The sequence below is a fragment of the Protopterus annectens genome, chromosome 14.part0 (genome assembly GCF_019279795.1).
Source record: "Protopterus annectens isolate FY-2018-M chromosome 14.part0, PAN1.0, whole genome shotgun sequence".
NCBI classification, from domain to species: domain Eukaryota; kingdom Metazoa; phylum Chordata; order Ceratodontiformes; family Protopteridae; genus Protopterus; species Protopterus annectens.
In genome coordinates this window covers 1133946845-1133968216 of record NC_056748.1, presented here as the reverse complement: position 1 = coordinate 1133968216, position 21372 = coordinate 1133946845, and the positions used below count along the sequence as shown (strand labels likewise).

Genomic DNA, 21372 nt, shown 5'->3' with positions numbered 1-21372 from the left:
TCCTTAGGCTGGCATTCCTCCTGGGGCATTCAGTTTTGATGATTGTACGAGCAGATGTCGCTTTTATGGCTGACGTACTCCTAACCCATTCGTGCGACGTCCTGTGTACTAGCAGTACTTAAAATCTGTTGTATACTGGCTGGACATTAGGTTGCCCATGGTAGAGAATTCCCTCATGTATAGAATACTGCAACAGAGAAGAGAAGAACATCTGTGGTTATGGGAAGAGTATACACAACTATTCTTTATCATGCAATATTTTATGTGCTCTACTAATTATTCCTTTTTTTTAATCACAGCTTCTGTTTGAGTCTAATAAAAACTCAACCAGAGCTGGTCTTTTGTTTAGGACCTGCTATTTATTTCTCTTTGCCTTCCTTAACAAGGATTGAGATCAGAGTATATGCAATCTCTAAACTTGGTGACAGCCCTTTCTACTTTCTGTTGTCAGAGTCATCGTGTTAAAAAGTTTTTGTGGTCTAGAGTTATAAAAAAGTGGTTGTTTAACATTAGCCTTTCTAAACTCATGCATATTATCAAGGTAGCCCCTTATTTTCTCTTTAGCATTCTGTAGTTACTCCTCTTCTTGTTCTGAGATTTCTCCTATTTCACCATACTTTAATATTTGTCAGCCCCTTTAAATAATTCTTGTTACTTCTTAACCATATCTCCCTTTGTTTTATTTCCTCCATATTTTTAAATTCTGTTTTAATTTTATCCCACTCCCTAGCTATATTTTCAGAAGAAGATTCTATCTTCTTTAATAACTCCTGAATAATTTCTACTACTCATTTCATAAATTACTCCCTTTTCGACCAATAGGTGGGAAAGCACCAGAGTCTCATGTTTATTTCATTACCCTGTGTTTTTATTTTAGTTATTTGCTCATGATCTGAAGTAGTTATTGGGTGTATGTCGACCTTCAATTAAATGCACATGTTCCTTTGCTGTCTCTTCTCTCCTTCACTTTACAGGTAGTTTGAATTATTACTTACCCCCTCTGAGGCCTTCACTGATTTCCACTGATTGCCTCTCTGGTTTCCTTGCATTCCACCTGGTTTACACCCCTTGTGCTATCTCCCTCCCCCAATACAAAGTCTATATTAGAATCCTGCTGAGCATGGAGCCATCTTTAAATTTCTAGTCTCCCACCAGGACACAAGTGCTCTTCAGCAATTACATTCTGCTTGCCGGTAAGCCATTAGACCTCAGGAATTTGTTTAAAGTGTTCAGATTTGTAAAGTAATACTTACTTTTTTTCTCTTGTCTTGGTTGGCTCTGCCCCGCTCCGTTCGCCCTTGCTAATGCTCTGGCTCTCTCCGCTTCCCTGCCCTGCCCCCTCTGTCCTCCCGCCCCCACTACCTCTACATTTATAGTAATCACAGCCACACCCACAGCTCACCCTCACACCAATCACAGCTCCTCAAGTCATATCACATTATACCACACCAACTTGCTTCACACAAAATACTCCCAATCACTCTCATTCCCACTAGGCATTTTTTACATCACCCACGCTACTTCCCCATCCACATATAGTGCAACCCTATAATTCCTGTTCAGACCCTCCCATCTAGAAACAACTTAAACTTTATAACCATGACTATCACACAACTAAGTCTAGTCTGTTTTCTCATAATTCTTTACAACACCACAATTTATCAATCTAGCAATATCCCTAAACTTAGTAGCACAACACTACATTATGCACTCTCATATACAGACACCACACATTATAATAATATCTGCCCACAGTTATTCAAGAACTACATAACAGACCAATTCGGAACTAAACACATATGCTCTCATTCCTACTCCAAAAAAACACAATACTTTCTCACACTCACCAAACTCCAACATCTGTATAACCATTTTAACTCCAGGCTCACCATAAGTGGGGCTATCCACCCCAACCCAGGCCCAAATCTATCCTGTCCAACGCAAACTGCTCCAACACAAATGTCAGAATATAACACCCCCACTTTCTTCATCCCTGGGCAAATCAACAACAGCAGCAAACCAACCATCTTTTAATGCTAAATATTAATATTAGAAGTATCAAAAATAAAATGCCTGAACTCCAGGCCACAATAGCACACTACTCCCCAGACATAGTTGCTTTAACAGAAACCTGGCTAAATAAAGACATAGCTAACTAGAAGTTCTCCCTACCGGCTACAATATCATTAGACAAGACAGACCACTTCATAAAGGGGGTGGAACTGCCTTACTGTACAAATCCAACTTAACTGTACGTCAATTACCAAACTCCTACCCTTCCCCCCTATAATTGGGGCATACTGGTCTCACAACTTCAACTTCACCCTAAAAAGGTCATCACCACAATTGTGATCTATATTCCACCTGGTAATACACCTGCTAGCCTTGAAGACTTCTTATCCTGGTGTTCTTCCACATACTCACAAGAAACCCTTATTCTGGGGGACTTCAGCCTAGATTGGTTCACCTGTATATCAGAACCACCAAGTAAGCTAATAAATCTCCATGGCTAACAGCAACTAGTCCAAATTCCAACTAGATATGATAAAAAATCTAAAAGGGAATCCATCCTTGACTGGGTCCTAACTAACAACCCCACACTGTACCCTCACACAGGCAGTCTCCCAGACACCTTACGTGACCATAACATAATATACTTTATACGTAGTCGAACAAGCATATGCAAAACCACTAACTATATATCCACTAGAAACACAAACAAATTCTCTCCTGAGGTCCTCAACACTTTACTCTGTAACTGTGACTGGACCCCCCTAAAAACCCTCCCACTTGACCAGGCTGTAGCATATTTCAAAAAAATATTTTTACAACAACTAGACACTGTCACTCCATTGCGCAAAATCAAGGTTAGAACCTCTACAAACCCCTGGCTCAGTAAAGAAACCAAACAAATCCTCAAGTCCAGAGACACTGCCTGGCTTTACTGTCAAAAAACCAAAGAAACACAAAGCCTAACTAAGTACCAAGAACTGCGCAACCGTGCAAAAAAATGCATTAGGCTGGACAAAAAAATCCTACTGCACAACAGTACAAACTAAATACCAACACAACCCGCAAAAATTTTGGAAAAATGTAAACCAGCTACTAAAATCCACCCAAAAGGCTACCCCCAAACCAACCACCCCTGACACTAAAGTTCCCATCAAAACACAATTCAACTCCCACTTTGCGAACTCAGTTCTATCCTTAGTATCACAGGACAGTTCCTGCCTCACTATCCCCTCCAACACAAATAACACTAATACAATCTTTACCCTCAAAACAGTTTCCACCACTTCAATCAAAAGCATGCTCTCCAAACTAAAAACCTCATCAACAGCAGCCGACCTACTCCCCAGCTATTTCTTGAAACTCACACCAGATGCTATTGCTAGCCCAGTCTCCACTCTCATAAACAGATCAATTGTTGAAAACTATGTGCCCAAACTTTGGAAAATATCCTATGTTACACCCATACATAAAGGCGGGACCTCCAGTGAACTTAACTACAGACCCATTGCTTTACTCTCCCCCCTGGCCAAAATCCTAGAAAAATGCATCCATACCCAGATGCTAAACTATGTCCTAGCAGCAACATCCTGTTCCCTACTCAGCATGGTTTCAGACCTGCCCATAGTACCACTACAGCCCTCCTCTGCTTCGCAGACACAGTAAACTGTCTCAAAAATGAAGGCCTACAAGTGTCAACTCTTTTTTTTGGATATGTCAAAAGCATTTGACACAGTCTCACACCAAATCCTGCTAAACAAACTATACCAATATCATCTATCAAATTCCACTCTTACCTGGTTCCGAAGCTACTTAACTGACAGGTACCAAGCTGTGAAATGGGAAAATTCTCTCTCTCCTCAGCTGCCCATAACAATAGGAGTCCCACAGGGTTCTATCTTAGGACCACTACTATTCACAGTCTTCACAAATGACCTCCATACCTCCACACAGCATGCATTTATCATTCAGTATGCAGATGACACTACCTTAATCTGTGCTGCACAAAACATTCCCACCCTCCTGCAAACAACTCGACTAGCATTCTCTGACGTTGAAAACTACCCTGCCAAAGCCCAACTTATCCTCAATCCAAAGAAAACTCAGCTTATGATTATAACCAGTTCTAACAAAAACACTAACAGTCAATTCACTATCTACTCCACAAATGCTACTCCAATTGCTCCAGTGGCACATGCTAAGCTATTGGGAATAACCATAGACTCCCACCTAAAATTTGATAGTCATCTCAACTTAACTATTAAAAAAGTACATGCCAAACTGGGGTCACTCTACCATATCAAACCATTTCTTACCAACAACACAAGATCAGCCATTGCTCGCTCCCAACTTCTATCCACCCTACTCTATGCATCTCCCATTCTGACTAATCTCAACAAAACCGAACTAAGCAAAATGGAAGCCTGCTATAACAGAATTTCCCACTTTGCTGCAAATTGCTCATATAGAACTCATCACTGTACTGCTTTGAGACAGCTCCACTGGCTTGAGCTGCCCAACCTCCTAACCTACAATCAGCTCTGCCTCTGTCATTCTATCGATTATTTCCCCAATAAGTGTCCTGCCCTCAAAAACCTAGTACATCATCATTCAGCCAAAAGGCCTCTTAGATCATCAAGCAAACTACTACTAGAAGTCACCAACAGCTACAATAGCTTTGGAGATGCACTATATAGTAGTTCAGTGGCTAAAAAATGGAACTCTGTCCCTACTAGCATTCAAAACACATCATCCAAAGCCTCCTTTAAAGACCTCATCAGGCAACATCTCAAGCAAAGTTGGCAGTGCCATGATTGCTCCCCAGGCTAGTGAAAGTTGATAACCTGTACATATTAAATCTAGAGCACTTGATAATAGTTTTCAATCTTACAAACACTGGCTAATCTACAGTGTATGTACTGTACCTGTGTACTATGTATGTATTCTACCTATGTTCCATATTTCAGCTGTACACCACAAATCTATTAATTACCTTTATTTTTAAAATTAATATTTTTTTGTTTGTTCTCTCCACTTTAACTGTTTATGTGCCGCATACCACTGTAAAAACATGACTCTTGTAATTTGTGTGTATACTGATCATGTTTAAATAACTAAATGTGTCTGCAGTTTTTCTTTGTGGAGCTTTTCTCCCCAGGCCTCTGCTGAAAAAGGGCCTTTTCGGCTCAGTCAAACACCCCCGGTTAACAAATGTAAAATAAAATAAATAAATAAAATGTTCCTATGAAATGTCAATTCTGTCTAGCCTAGCCAAGTTTTTGTATATTGGGAATAATATGTAAATTCACTCTGAATTCCTAGTACTGAATTCACATTTTCCATGCCAAATATTTTCATAAATTACTTTAAACATCTACCCTCCTTTGTTATGTTTCCCTTTCTGGGCCCCCCAGGCACATCTTCACTGTTGCAAATCAAATTTCAGTCCCCACTTATAAGTAATGTTCCTTTCAGAAAGCTGATCATTTCCCCCAGAATTTTCTTTAGGTCTATTATAGCAGTTTTCAGTGGAATATAACTACAAACCAGTGTAATCCTCCTCCCTTGCAAGTAGCCAGTAGTAGTCTGTTTTTCCTCTTTTTGTTACTATTGGAGCTTCTATTGCAAATTAATATGTGTGACTGTCTTCATTTGCCGCAGGTATTCGGCTGAATAACCATCCTAAAAACCTTTTTTTTATGAAATTCACGTGCTCAGTTCTTTCCAAGTGTGTCTCCTGTAGCATAGCTATTTGCACTATACATTTTTTAATATAGTTCACTACTCCTTTCTTTTTTGAATTTATCTGTGAGACCATTAACATTTAAAGACCTTATAGAAAGAATCATATTCTTGAGGGATTATTATTCCCGCTATTTATATATAACAGCTTTTTTAAATGTCTAGTTTTAGCTTTTGTGCTATATGCATGCACTGTTTGGCAGGTTAATCCTTTATACAAATGTTTCTTGTCATCTCCGTTTGAGCCTATGTCACATCTCACAGAACTTTGTTTTATTGAAAACCCTCAAATAAAGTTACACACACACACACACACACACACACACACACACACACACACACACACACAAAATACTCCCCCCTAAAACCTACTAACTTTTACACACAAAACTATGTACATCTTCAAACGTTGAAATTTTACCCCTTTAATAGGAACATAACTTCCAACTGACAGCCGCACACACACAGACTTGAGCTAAACAGAAAGAAAGCTTATCCATGCTAAGCCAAGTAAATATGAGAATACTGAATATAATTAAAAGTCTTTCCATTAGTGATAAATGATCTGATGTCATCTTCATTTTTATTAACCTGTGGGTCGCAGTACCAACCCTCAGAACCGACTGGCCGCTCTCCAAGCTTGAGATTCCAGAGTTGAGCTCATCCTTTCTACCCGTAATGCCCCACTCCCCCACACTACCTTAGATCTCATTTGCGGCATGTTCATTCAGCAGTATGGTTCCAGGGCTCTGAGCTCCTCAATAAATTTCTTCAGTGCTGTGAGTGCTCATTGAATATTTTGTGTAATATTTTCTTGTGCCTTCCTACTCTATCTTCCCTACCTGTAATTAGTTTTTCTTCTGCCTTTGGATCCTTTTGTTTCCTCTCTTTAATCAGGTTTCTCTCACAATAGTTTTCTTCTCCCTCTTTCTAGTTTTAAAAAAAACATCCCTTTTTCTTTGTCTGTCAACTCCTTCTAATTCTGTCTTCCTTATGGCTGATCAGAAACCCCTTGGTTTCAAGAAATGCACTTCCTATGGGTAAAAGATCCCACTGTCTGATGCACACAGGGAGTGTATGTACTGCCTTGGGCCTGCACACCTGGATGCCCACTGTGAGGTGTGCAAAGGATTCTACCCTAGGGCTTTGACAGACATGAGGAGCAAACTTTTATCCTTAAGGGTTTGCTCCCGTCTTCCTCCTCCTCTTTGGGCGTTCCTTCAACTTCGGGGGCTCACCCCCCCTCCAAAAAGTCCCAGGAGGTGTGGGAGAGCACGAAACACTTATCCATGAGGTCCTACTCTGAGCTTTCCAAGAAGGTTCAGAGAGTCCCTGAGCCGACCCTTTCTGAACTGGCATCCTCTTCTCCTATCTCCTCCCTTCAAATTGATCATCTTCCGTGGCTTTGGGGCCTAGTGTAACCTTTGTGGCAGTTCCAGCTTCTGTTTCATCTCTCAGCTTGGTGCCGACCAGACTCTAGGAAGTCTCCCTCCCATTCACCAGGAGATCAAGACCCCCCCCACCACCACTTCCTCCAGGTCTTCCCGAAGCCTTGCTTCCAAGGATGTGAGCAGACTGATGAAGGCAGTTCCTCGAGGCCCAAATTCAGATGGGGCTTGTGTCTTCCCTGTCCACATCTGGATTTGTGAGAGTTTCCCTTTTCCGACCAGTAGCTCCTTCTCTGACCTGTCCTTTAATGTAGGAGCTCTTGGTCCCATTGGTTTCCAGTGCTGTGGTGTTGGAGCTGATCAAGATTCCTTCATCACCTCCGACTCTTTCCTCAATGTGCTTGGCCCTGACTGGGTCAGTTCTGAGTGTGCCTCGAAGCTGCAGCTTCGAGGTCTACTCTGGGGGGTTCATGTTGACTCTGAAATTTTCAGAGCAGTCTCTCTCCCTCTAGGTGTCAGCTTTCGACAGCTCTGTTTCAACTTCCCCCTTCGGAGCGGGAGGTTTAGGCACCCCCCAGGATGCACCTGCTTTTGTGGATTTGGCACCGGAAGGACTGCTTTCAGATGGTTGGAGCCCTTCTGCTTTCGAGGCGATGGAGCGGGTTCTTTCCCACACTCGGAGAGCCTCGGCATTCACCTCCTTGGAACCTCCCCTTTCTGGTCTGGTGCTTGAGGCCTCAAATCTGCCACATGGACAGCCGAATCAGGAATGTCTCCATAAACTTCCTTCTGTGGATCCCTGAGAGTTTTCCAACACCTCCTCAGAGTTTCCCACCAAAGAGGTTCCCCGGAAAAGGTTGTGTAAGAGGAGACACATGGATTCACCTGAAGATTCCTTCGCCACCGACACCGATTTCAAGGAAGGAGAAGGGTCCCCCAGGTTGTCACCTGACAAAGTATCCTTTGGAGACATTCTAGAAATCCTACGCCTGAGAGGTGGCTGGTTTGCCCAAAACCCTTCCCCAGAGGAATTTGTTCTGTGGAGGCTTTGTGTCTGGTCTGTCTACTACCTGGGTGTCTGCCCCTGCCAACCCACTAATTGAGCAAGTGTCGAGTAGGGCATGGAAGGTGCTGGATATGGTAGAGCTGATCCCCAAGCAGGAGGACAAGATTTTGAGTTGCCCCTTCAGACAAGACCTTTTGGACCAACGGTAATCCCGGTAGATGCAATGGCTGTCACAGCAGCCGGCAAGAAGGAGCTTGCACAAGACATCTCTTCTGCCCACATTCCCAACAGAGATTCACGAGCGTTGGACAGATTTGGGAAAAGGTTTTATGCTTTTTCCACATTTACCTTGAGGCCATTAAACTACTTATTGCATTTCATGAGGCTACAAAGGGATTTGGTGAAGGAACTTTCTAGCTCATTCCCTGAGTCCATGTCTGCTGAGGAATAGACTACCTTTTCCTCCAGACTGGCCACCCTTCAATCACTGGCTAGTGTATCCATGAGGTTGATGGCCATGCTGCAGAGAGCACTTCAAGGGCGGCTGGTTCCAGCATTGCCATAAGGCTACATGCCTGGATGAGGTTGTGTTACTTTGCAGAGTCCTTCAAACAGTCCTTTATCAACGTCCCTTTGATGGCTCCACCTTATTTGGTTTTACAGTTCATGATACACACTCCCGCAGTGGAAAGGACAAAGATCCTATCTGCTGTCGGGATCCATTTTTCTACCCCACAAAGATCATTTTCCAGGAACCAGGGTGGGAGTAAAAAACGTGGTTTCATAAGTTGCAGGGCCCTTTGCAAGACGCACAGGGAGATTTTTTTCCCCCAGGGGCAGGGGGGGGGGCAACCAGAATGGGAGAAGCTTCTCACATGGCTGAGGGGGTCCGCAAAACCAAGGGTCATGGGAACCTTTCTCAGACTGACCTTTCCAGCGCTCCTCAACAGTTGCCCAACTGCCTTCTGCTGGAGACAGTCGAGGGCTGCTTCTCCCTGCACCTAGAAGCCTGAGTGGCCATTACAAATGATCCCGGAATGCTAAGGATGGTATCCAGAGGATACTACATTCCCTTTTAAGAAATTCCCAAACAAAAAAATTGCCTCCCTGAAGATCCACCCAGTCAGAAGGAGGGTGCGGACTTAATAATTGAAGAACTGCTAGACAAAAGTAATCCAAGAGGTCCCCACCCGATCAAGTCGGATCAGGTGTTTACTTCGGATTCTTTTTATTCCCCCCAAAAAACAGGGGACTTGCAGCCGATTCTGGACTTGAACACCTTGAACAAGTCGGTGAAGCACACAAAGTTCAGGATGGTCATGATTCAGTCCATCTTACCTCTTCTGAGGATGAACAATTGGATGTGCTCTGTAGACCTGAAGGATGCATACTACCACATAAAAATGGACAGATGCTCAAGACAATATCTATGTTTCAGACTGGGGGCCAGTCACTACCACTTCAAATCACTGCCATTTGGCCTTGCTACAGCCCCCAGGGTGTTCACCAAATGTTTGGCAGCGCACTTCAGCTTGCAAGGTTTCCAGATTTTTCCTCATCTGGACATCTGGCTTCTGACTTCTTCAACTAAGCATCTACTGATCCAGGTCAGGGACTATCTTTTCCATCTGGCTCCACTCCTAGGAATCACAATCAGAATTCAGAAATCTCAGCTGCAACCACTTCAGGTTATAGATTTCATTGGAGCGTGTCTGGACACAAGGGTATCCCAGGCTTTATTAACTATGGAGAAGACTGCACATTTAAGACTTTAGATTAGGCTAATTCTGTCCATTCCAACCCCTCCGATCAGCTTAATTCTCAGGGTGTTGGCTGCTATGGCAGTCACTGTAACTCTCCTTCCTACTGCTCGCTTACCCATACGGATCCTGCAATGGACGTTAGCGGTCCAGTGGTCTCTTCACAGGAATCCCTTGAGTTTCCACGTCAAACTCTCCCAAGTATGCAAGGATTCGCTGCTTTGGTGGCTTCACTCTGCAGAAATTTCTCAAAGATAGCCATTCATCCTCCCTTCCCCAAATGCTACAGTGAACATGGATGCCTCCCAGATGGGGTTGGGGGGGCATTGTCTGGGTTGGACAGTTCAAGGCACATGTACACCCCAGGAGACCAACTTGCATATTAACGTATTGGTGATGAGGGTAGTTCTTCGTCTTGCAAGAGCTTCACAGCCTTTTACCTCCAGGGACTGTTGTAATACAAACAAGACAGTATGTATGTGGTTTGGTACATCAACAAACGGGGGGGGAGCCAGGCCCTACCCCCTATGTTGGGAAGCATTGGGGTGTGGCAGTGGGCGATCTGTACCAACCACTTTCTGAAAGCAATGTATGTTCTGGGAGAGTCCAACATATTAGCAGACAGGTTCAGACAAGTGTTACTGATGCCTCACGAGTGGTCTCTGAATCAATCCACGACAAATTTAATCATTCAGAAATGGGGTCAACCTTGCTGCGATCTGTTTGCGTCCCCTCTCAACAAATGCAGCAGGTACTTTGTTTTGATCCCTCCTCAGGGGCAGTCATCCAATGACACTCTAGTACTGTAGTCCATGCTTGTCTTCTCTATGCCATCCTTCCTGTGCCATTAACTCCCAAGTTTTTACAGAATGCTCTCAGGTTTAAGAGCAAGGTAATCCTCATTGCCCCTTCTACCCTGCTAAACCTTGTTTGCCTTTCTTTGGTCTCACCTGATATGCTCGCCGCTGAGGTTGGAGCCATTTCCGGACCTTCTTTCTCACTCGTCAGGGCATCCCCACCCAGACCTTCAGGGTTTTGAAGCTAATTATGTTTTCTCCAGTTCTGATGATGGCAAGATGTCCCAGTCTTTCTTCACCTGTCCAAAGAATTCTGATCTCTTCCCTTAGGTCTTCAGCCAGCAGGATTTATAAAAGTAAATGGAAAAGGTTCTCCATTTGGGCACAGCAGAAACAAGTTGACCTTTTTACGGGTCCTATTATGGTCATTTTGGATTTTTGGCATCCCTCTTCCATGAAGGCACTAGCTATACTCCACTGTAAAGGTCCAGGTCACAGCTATTTCCAACTTTCATTTAGGCCTGTATCCCCCCCGGCATCATCTGAACTTTGTAAAGCCTTCCTTAGTGGCAGCTTTTTGCTTTGCCCACCGATCAAAGCCCCTACCCCTCCATTGGCCCTGATTATGGTTCTGTAAGCGTTGGTTCATCTTCCCTTTGAGCCAGCAGCTACAGTTGACTTAAAATTTTGTCTTGGAAGACCCTTTTTCTAGTGGCTGTCACCACCACAAATAGTGTGTCCGAACTTCAAGCTCTTTCTTCTAAATTCTGTTACTTAGGTTTTCACAAAGACAGGGTAACCTTACATATGAACCCATCCTTTTTGCCTAAGTTAGCCAAGGAAGGAAATGTTACTCAGTCTGTCACTCTTCCTGTCTTTTTCTCTAGTTTTTAGAATAAAGGAGAGTATACCCTTTGTTTGCTGGATGTACATGGCAATTACATTTCTTCTTGGACAGAACCAAATCCTTCAGGAAATCTGAATGGTTGTTTATATTCTTCGCTGAGGGAAATAAAGGAAAATCCACTACGAAGGTTACTCTGTCTAGATGATTGAGAGACACTATTTCCTTTGTTTATTTAGCCAGAAACATACCCTTGCCAGGTCCTGTTAAAGCTTATTCTACAAGGTCTATGGTAACTTCTCATGCCTTTTGGTCCAGTGTTTCGATTGAAAATATTTGTGCGACAGCTACATGGCCAAATCCTCATACAGTTGTTTCACATTGTAAGTTGGATATTATATCCCAAAGCAGGAGTGCCTTTGGCTCTGCCATACTCCAGAATATCCTTCCATGAGAGCCACCAAGGGTTTTTCGATAGTTGAGAACTCTGTCCCACAGTTAAATGAAAATAAAGATAACATCAGATAAAGAAGTTATGTTCTTGCCATAAAGCTCCATCTGTGTTGTCCATCTTCATTTTTTTATTAAACATCCCTCCCCTTTCCAGTCTTTGGGAGATCTGGTGAAACTCTCAGAGGAACTTCTGTTCCTTCGGTTTGAGCTCCTGATTTCCTTTCTCATAGTCTTTGATGATTTTCTTTTTGTAGGATAGAAATTTTTGGTCTTTATGCAATGGGCAAACTCAATCTGAGGTAGGGTGGTGGAGTGGGGCATTATGGGTTGAACGGAGGAGCTCAACTCTGGAATCTCAAGCTTGGAGAGTGGCCTGTTGGTCCCGAGGGTCGGAACCGAGACCCACATCGTAATGAAAAATGAAGATGAACAACACAGATGGAATATTATGGTAAGAACGTAACTCGATGTTTTAGCTTGTCTTTCAGGCTGTAGCAGAGGACTGCGTTTTCCTTTTTGCTCTTATGTTTTCATGGAGACAAGCTGATAATAGAGCAATAAAAGACTCTGAACACTGGTTTCTTCAAGGATAAAAGCGAATGATTTCTGAAAGCATGAAAGTTGTTTTCACATCTTAAAGGGGAAGAACAGATACCAATTAGTATAAATAGAAGCACAGGCAATAACATGCTTCTTAGCATATATAACCTCAGTTTCAAGTTAATTAGTGCCTGTGTTAGCAGCTGTGTGGCACAAATGTTTCTATTAGGACGGATTCATTTCATTACTTGAAGATGTATATAGGTCTGTGTTAACAGGTTATGGGGTATGAGTGTTTTTTAATTTGTTTGTTTTTTGTTTGGTTGTGGAGAGTTTTTATTACAACAGAAAGTCTTATTGAAATGTGACATGAATTCCAATGTTAAGAAAAAAGTCCAGTATTTCCAGGTTTTCTTGTTCTGCCTTGTTTCAGAAATATAATTAATGCTTTGTAACCCCACATTTATTTGTCAATTTCCAAGTGGTTAGTTTTATTTCTGTTTATCCCCATAACCCAAATCCAGCCTCCCCTTTATTTTCAACCTACTTTCTGTTCTTCTTCTAGTCAACGCTTGAGCTTTTATGTATTTTTCAAGCATTTTCCATTGAATATTGGAAAAGATTTCACTGGCACAGTCTCTGTGGTCTTTATTACCAGAACAACAAGAAACAGAATGTCCTCCTGTTTCACAGCTCACTTTTTGTTGGGCAAACTTGTGTTCGTCCTTAGTATGTTCTGCATCAAAAAATTATTTTTGTTCCTCCAGGAAAGAATATTCTGAAAATAGCTGGGTACAGCACTTTGAATTTTACACCTGCTTTTCGACATTCCCGATTAGTGGAATACATTTACTCCTCTTTTGTCTTGTGTACAATTAGTAATAATTTCCCATAAACACTGCTCTGTTCCACTTTTAGTACTTTGTCCTTCTGCCACAGTTTTGTTGGAATCAACTCATCCTGTTGGTAGGATTGCATCTTCACTATTAAAGGTCTAGATTGCTTTCTCATGTTCAGGTTTGAAGCATACACACACAATGCCCTTTCAGTTAACAACTCCTGATGTGGATACCAGTCCAGTTGCTTAGTTGTGCTGATAAAATTAATACAGTCTGTTCCTTCCAGCTTCTCTAGCACAGCAGAAAATCTCAGGTTTTTCCTATGTGATGTGTCCTCTGATTGTTGTTTTTTTTTGAAATGTTGCTTCTTGAGCAGTCTCATATTCAGCCATCTTTTTCATTTCGACCTCAGATTTTTGTAGTTTTATCTCCTCTGGATATCTGTTTGAAGCTTCTTCATTTTTCTTCCATCCTTTTGTTGTTTGACTTGATATACTCTCATCAGTGTTTCATTCATTTTAGTCAGCTCTGAGTGCATTTGACTTATTTTTTCTTCTAGGTTACTGGAAGCCCTATCTTCCACCAAAGCTGGTGCTTGCACTGTCATTTGCTGAACAGCAGAATTCTTTCCAGTCAGTGTTTTTCCTCACCTTTTGTGACTGATTTTCTTTCAGGTTCTCTGCATTTCTTTTTTTGCTGGCACCCAGGCAGTGTACTTACTAGCCAGTTACTGAAATATACACAAAAATTACGAGTTTCTGTTTTCACCCTGGGAGAGATGAAATTAAGCTGTTACTCAATTTACAATAATTTTCGAAGTCTCTTCCTGAATAGATTTATTGAACTATGCCATGGAATAACTGCTGCCAGAAATTAGATTAAAACTGTATATTGTGAGTCAGTAGCACTGATAATTATGGAAGTTTGTAGAAGTTTTGATTTTTTATATCATCTAGAAGCCAAATGTAAATGTGTATTTCTTTCAAAGGGCATGTGGAATTAGAGGGGTGATCAGTATACCTCTGTACAACAGATTATTAAAGAAAACTTTTACTGTATTGATTAGTTCATTATTTCTGTGGCATTAATTTTTCCTTTAGGCAATAAGCAGAGGAATTTACTTTGAGCTTGTCTACACTCCTGCTATCAGAGATTCTACCATGAGAAGATACACAATTTCAAATGCACTTGCTTTGATGCAAAGTTGTAAAGGAAAGGTTTGTGTTTGATCCTTTATTTTTGAAGCAATAAAATGTATACTTTAATTTCACACGCACACATGCTGTTAAACGGGTTTTAGTATATACATTGTAAGCAGGGAATCCTTGTGTTTTTATCTCTGACTTTTAAGACCCTGTTTTGTTGTGGTTGTTTTTTGTTTCTGATTTTTTTAAGGCCATGCTGTCATTGATACCAGAATAACTCTGATTATGGGGTTATAATTCTAAATTTGCATATATCTTCAAAACGGATAACTTGGATAACACACTAGCTCCACACGTGCACTTCTGGTTCAGTGACACAAAAGTACTAACAGTAAACTTGCGCTGACATACTGACAGAACACTGCATGGCACTACTGTTAATTATAATTTGGTGGCATACAAGTAAATCCCATTTTATTTGCAACGGTGGTGCTTACTGCCAGTGCATGTACGCTCTGACTGTAGCACACTAGTAGATAAGTTTACTGTTGTTTCACTTTCAAAGCCAGGTGTTATAAATTTCCATCTCTTCACATAAGCAGCACAAACTGTGTTAATGTAAACCATCAGACCGTGGAACATTGTTCATCTACAAATTGTGTGAATTAACATCAAGACAGCCTGTTAAAACATGAAATTATTAACTCAAGCATAAGTTAACTAGAGTGTACCAGAACTTGAATTTGAAATGGTTAACTAAATGTTTAATGAACTATGTTGCACCAAAATTCATTACATTTAGATAATCTGTAAATTGAAAAAATGAAATGGAAAACAATGTTGAAAAAAATCAGATGTAGTTGTCACTTCATTGGTCACCCCCCCCCCCCACATTGTTTCTTACAGGAGCTGCTGAAAATACAATCAGCACATCGCAAACTTGTTTATTGCTGGTTCTGTGGTGTGGAGAAATAAAGCCGTGATGGTAGCCCAGAAGATGTAATTAACAGCCCAGGAACTGTGAAATTTACAGTGAGAATGAGTAGCTGATGCTAGCTTACTAGCTTGTTTATGCTATGAAAGAAACTATCCTGCATCAAAAGTAACACCTGTGCATTAACCAAAGATAATATGCTCCATATAAGAAAGCAGGGAGGGGGCTCTGTAGTTTGACATACTTGCCTAAATGTGTGTGTGTGTGTGTGTGTGTGTGTGTGTGTGTGTGTGTGTGTGTGTGTGTGTGTGTGTGTGTATATAAGTCTTGTAGGGACTAAGACTATTAAATATTGCATTGATCTAGCAGTGGGGGAAGGCCCTTTGATGTCAGACTGTCACATCACTGCCCACATATATACAATGAGATTACCAAAAGGTATTACTTAGTAGAGAGAAAAGATATGCTGGCTGATGTATTGTACAAATGTCCAGATGATGGGAGGTCTGCAGTTTGAGAGGGGAAGATTGATGTTTAGAGTTTAAGGGCCAAAAATAGAGTAGTAACGTTTAAAAACAGTTATTTTATATGCAGATTGGGGGGGGGCACTTTTGTTCCCGTGTGATTTAACAGTGGAGAGTCAAACATGTTTCTACAGGAAGGTGGTGAGTTTGAATAAAATTTAGGTAGTATTTGTGTTAGTGTTTGTAATTTAAAAGCTGATTGTAGTTTTAAATACAAAATGCGTTTTTAAATTCATAACCTTGTGTTATTATTTTACAGCAAAAATGTGGTTTAGCATTGTAAATGAAGGGAGATCAGTGGTGTTTTAATTACTTTACTTCTCTTATTGTGCCCCTACAGTATGGCAAGGGTCTTTTGTGCTCCTGTTTTCTGGATCTTTGTGCTCCTAATGGGGCCACTTTTGGCATATTGGTTTAAGGCAAGGGAGCCAGTCAAAGAAGATCTCAAAATGTGATCCCTGTGATGTTTCATTTAATCAGAGCTTCCCTTCCCAGTTGGGTATACTGAGACTCATCCCAGCAGCCAAGAGTTAATTTATCTAGACCCAGAAAAGTTGCATGGAACTGATTTGTGAGCATACCACCCACAAGGCCAAGGATGACCCTAGAGTTTCATGCCATTCATATGGCACCCAGGAACAGGACAGATTAGGGTTGACTATACCCTGGCAGTCGATATTTGATCATGGAACATGAAAAAATGACATTATTGCTATGAGTGGAGCCAGAACTTGTGTGGTTGATTCAAAAATTCCAATTGGATCCAGTTGGTATTAACTGTTATGCACAGCACTGGTTTGGAACTAGACTGCTTAGTTATCGAGCAGTCTCTTCCCTTCCATGAAGTTGTTAGTTATGCGATGCCATGGGAAAATGTGGAGATGCTGAAAAGCCCTTGGCAGGGTGATGAACAGCTGGGGTTTGTGCCAGTGGGTGAAAGGATCATCTTATGATTGAGTTTCAGAAATTTTTTGCATGTAAATCTAACAGCAATTTAGAATATTCTGCCTTCTTGGAAACTGTCATTGCAGTGCTTGCTTAGGATATCTGCTACTGAATCTTTAGCAATTGCTTGTAGAAAGATGGAGGTACTTCACTGGGTGTGATTTGAGAGTGACTCTTCCCTATATGTACCCAAGTGGTAATTTTATCATTAGACACTTGTGTTTCTCATGAATTGTCCACATCAAACACCATGTGCAGACCTTTTTGTAAGTATACGTGGTACTGGAACACCTTTGTCTCTAGTTTGATCATCTACATTTAGTCTTGTCATTAGAATGGAGTCTGTGTTCTGAACACTTGGTTCAGGAGAGGTGCTGACACATGATTTGATAGTAACGTGGTGGGGAGATAGCCAAGGTGGTTTCTTTTCAGGCTTAAGAAACCTCTACATATAGTGACAGCTCCCTTGGAGTGTCTTGCTGTGGTGGATGGGTTTAATTTCAACCCCCAGAAGAGCTTCTCCTGTATACCAGGGAGATTAGACAACACACGTCCCAGATGGATTTTGACCAGACTTTAGTATTTGGAGCAGCAGCAAGGAGCAATGGATGAATGATGGTTTGTTTGTGTTAGTCATTGTGGCAGGCCTTAGAAAAACTGTTGAATTTATTTATTTATTTTATTTATTTATTTTACATTTGTTTACCGGGAAAATCCGACTGGATACATGTCCATTTTCAGCGGAGGCCCAGGGAGAAAAGCTCCAACATCAGACAAAAAAAAAAAAAACAGCAAATATGCGTTACATACATACATACCAGTTTGTGGCTGGTTCAAAATACATATAATAGAGATTTACAAACAAGGTAGGAAAATTACTAATATGAGTAATATAAGCATCATCTTTTAGCACACTTACTAAAAACAACAGTCATAAGGTATTGGAAGCAGTGGACTAATTCTTGTAAAAGAACTAGTAGATACAGGATAGTGGTCTATCAAGAGATTTATTTGGATAGTGGTCTATCAAGAGATTTATTTGTTACAGGAAGAATAAAAGAGGATTTAGGTTAGAGAGAGTAGAGAAGACACTTAGGATCCTGGGTAGGAGTTAGTCAGGAAATGAGCATTGGCATAGCCAGTGGGATTGGAAGTGGTGGAATAGTTGTTTTTTGAATTGGGGTAGACAGGTTATGGTGATAATACTAAGAGGAAGGGAGTTCCAAACCTTTCCAATGACGTTTGAAAATAGAGCATCACCTCCTGAGTTAAAAGATTTAACCATATTCAAAAGTGGCCTGTTAGAGGAGCGAAGGCTGTTTAGATTGGTATATGGTAAGACTAAGTTCTTAAGTGCAGGACATTTGTCAGGGTGTTTGAGTATTTTAAATGGCTCAGTAAGTTGGGTCTGCCTAACAAGGTTTGGGAGTTCTATCCACCCTAGGTTTTTTAGGTTGATACAATGATGGGTTCTATATGGAGTTCCTGTTGCAAATCTTGCAATATGATTGTAAGAACAGGAGAGTTTGTTTAATTCGGTTTTGTTCAGGTTGGTGAAAATTGTGGAGGCATAAAGAAGGGTAGTGATCCTAGTTTTTTGTTCACGGTTTTAATGGCTAGATTAATATGTACGTCGAACCTGAGTTTATTATCAATGGTGACTCCTAGAAGTTTAGTGTGATGGTCTGGGGAAATAATGGTCCCATTATTTGATAGTACGGAAAAGTCTATAAGGGGAAGTTTGTGGGTTGGATGGAAGAGTAATAATTTAGTTTTTTTTGGATTTAAGTTGAGGGAAGCTATCAAGTTAAAGAAAGAAACCTTCCGTCCAGTGCCAGCTGGGATTCTCCATATCTGCTTTCTGATAGCAACAGTTCAGTAAAGTAGTGAAGGCTTGGATTTGAGGAATTTGGCTGAGTCATGTAGAATGACTTTTGGATGCCTTCAGAGTACTCCCCAGCCAGCCTGCCCAGTGATTTGGGGCTGAGCAATATTGCCCATATTATCTGCAAAGCATGATAGATGCTGTGCTCTGCTGTGGATTTCGTAACAGGTAGGAGGAATGCTTTGAAGGACTTCTAAATCTAGTGGATATGCCCTCCTTTGAAAACACATGCATGGGATTGAGTCCCCTCATGTAGAGGAGGTCACTACAGCAGTTAAGCTGTTTTACACTAGCTAGGCACAGACCCAGTAAGAAATGCTGATACAGTTAGCCATGGTTAACGAGCATTCTCGGTACTCTGCATAAGATAGGACTAGTTATAAAAGGATCTTATTTTTCCCCGCTCCCTTTGAATATTTATTTCAGGGTGTTGGAAAGGCGGCTTCATCCAGTAAACTGAGCCTGTAACTCAAGAATAGTTTCCTTCATGACTCTGGAGGATTAGACCAGTTCTTTTTGTGCAGGTATTGAAGGGGTTATTGGAGTTTGTCACATTTGTGTGTGTTTTGCTCACTTCTAGAAGGCATATATTTTTGTATCTTGTAGTGTCTAATGGGAGGTGTTAAAGTAGTATGGCATCTTAGGTTCTATTACGATTGCTTTGTCTCCTTATTGTCATTGGTTGGATGTCTTCGAGAAGCAAAAGTTTAGAGAGTATTCATTTTGGTTGCATAAGGTTGCACCTTTGTTTCTAGATGAAAATGTCCTCTTGACCTAATATGGCTATAATTAGGGATATAGTGGATCAATTTTGTGTGTTTTTTTTATGTATGCATGTATGTATATAAGATTGTTTACCTGGGTTTTACACTGATCACAGTAGACATTTTTGCTGCCCAGGTGAAGAAATTCACAAAAAAAAAAACACAATGATTCACCATCACTGAGCAATCAAAGAAGGTATTAAGTCCATCAGACAACTGAAGGAATAAACAAATATTAACCAAGGATAAAAACAACTGTGGGTTCATTTTACTAGTAAATATGTGAGATAAGCAGCAGGTGAGAATAGAGGCTGGAAGTAAAAGCAGTGTAGGTGGGGGAAGAGTTGGATGTTTCCAGTGGAAAAGAACTTGTAGTTTGACTTTTGAGGTATTTTTTAGGGTTGTGCTCTGAAAGGTGGTAAAGAGATTTCTTTTAGGTATACAGTCTATATCTCTGTCATATTTTCAGTGGTGGTTGCATGCTTGTAGAATGGGGTGAATAGCCAGGCTGAATACTTTCAGCCCCGTGGAAAATGTGCTGCTACAGGTGCTTGGCACCCGTTCGTTCTGGCTGTTACAAGAAAGGTGGTGTTGATCAGTCTTTACAGAAGCAGGTATGGCAGATGGTGGGTCCATGATATAAATACCATGGGGGACACAACTGCACAGTATAGCAATCTCATAAACAATTACTGACATACTAAGGTGTTTGACAAAGGCACTTGCACCTTCTCTTGAGGCAGAGAGGTTAGCCCCAGTTCATGTTGGGGCCCACCCCAAAGCAGTTGGTTAACAGATCCAAATGAGTTGTTGGTGTCCCTCTAGGGTGTATATACTAATTAAATCATCCATTAAAGAGTGGACAATGACAGGATGGGTCTGCTCCCTCCTGTTTTAATGAATGAAAGACCAGGTTAGTACCATATAGCAGCATTTTTGTACCAACAATGCACTTCTAGATTGTGTAGGCTGAGGACAGCATATGTTGTCTTTGTTTTGTTACAGGGGTATTTGGTACCAGCCATGTATAGATACCAGTGGTATTTTAAGATAGCATGTTGTATTTTTCATGGACACGGTTGTAGCACAGATACCCATGGTCACTCTAGTGCATCTTTCTCCATGCAAAGCACTACTACACTGACACCTTTGGCTGTTGGAGCAGTACAGCAGCCTGTTTGCATCCATGCTAAGGTTGATGATTGGACAGCGATAGCAGAGTCACAATTTGATGGCATACTGGCATTGATTGCCTCTATCCTGGGTGGACATCCACTCATATTGCAGGGTGAAGGTGCATCCATGCCCACAGGAGAAACAGAGGCTGTGCAGACTGACTACCCCAACATCACTGGTTTGAGGAAAGGTCCAACACAGCTCAGAGCACCATCGCTGCTCTCCCTGCAATTAAACCTGCAGTTGAATATGCTATGTTTGTGGATACACTCAGCATTGCACAGCTTTGCAATGGTGTCTGTTATTATCCCATTTCACCTCTTGATATATGGCAGCACTTCCAGTCAACAATCAGGTCTTCCAATAAGTTGATCCTTCTAATAGAATAGAACAAGGTGGTTTAGGATTACCTGATTTGAAGGGGTATATTTCAGAGCTACACAGTTAAGGTACCTATACATAGCACAAGCAGAAAAATATAATTCAAAGTGGCAAGGAATAATGCTGAAACAGACAAGAATCTCGAGAAGCAAGGAGAGACTGGGATTTTGGGTGCAGATCCTGAAGGAGAATAACACTAACTGTACAGAATATTTTACTCTTAATTTAGCAGAAAATATT

General features: G+C 41.3%; 1 protein-coding gene across 1 annotated transcript in view; it reads left to right on the top strand.

Annotated features, from left to right (window-relative positions):
* Positions 1-21372, top strand: part of RPP30 (ribonuclease P/MRP subunit p30) — a 347672-nt gene that overhangs the window by 82949 nt on the left and 243351 nt on the right. The window contains exon 7 of the mRNA XM_044056927.1: positions 14479-14595. Coding sequence (XP_043912862.1) covers positions 14479-14595 — 117 coding nt within the window. The remainder of the gene's footprint in view (positions 1-14478; positions 14596-21372) is intronic.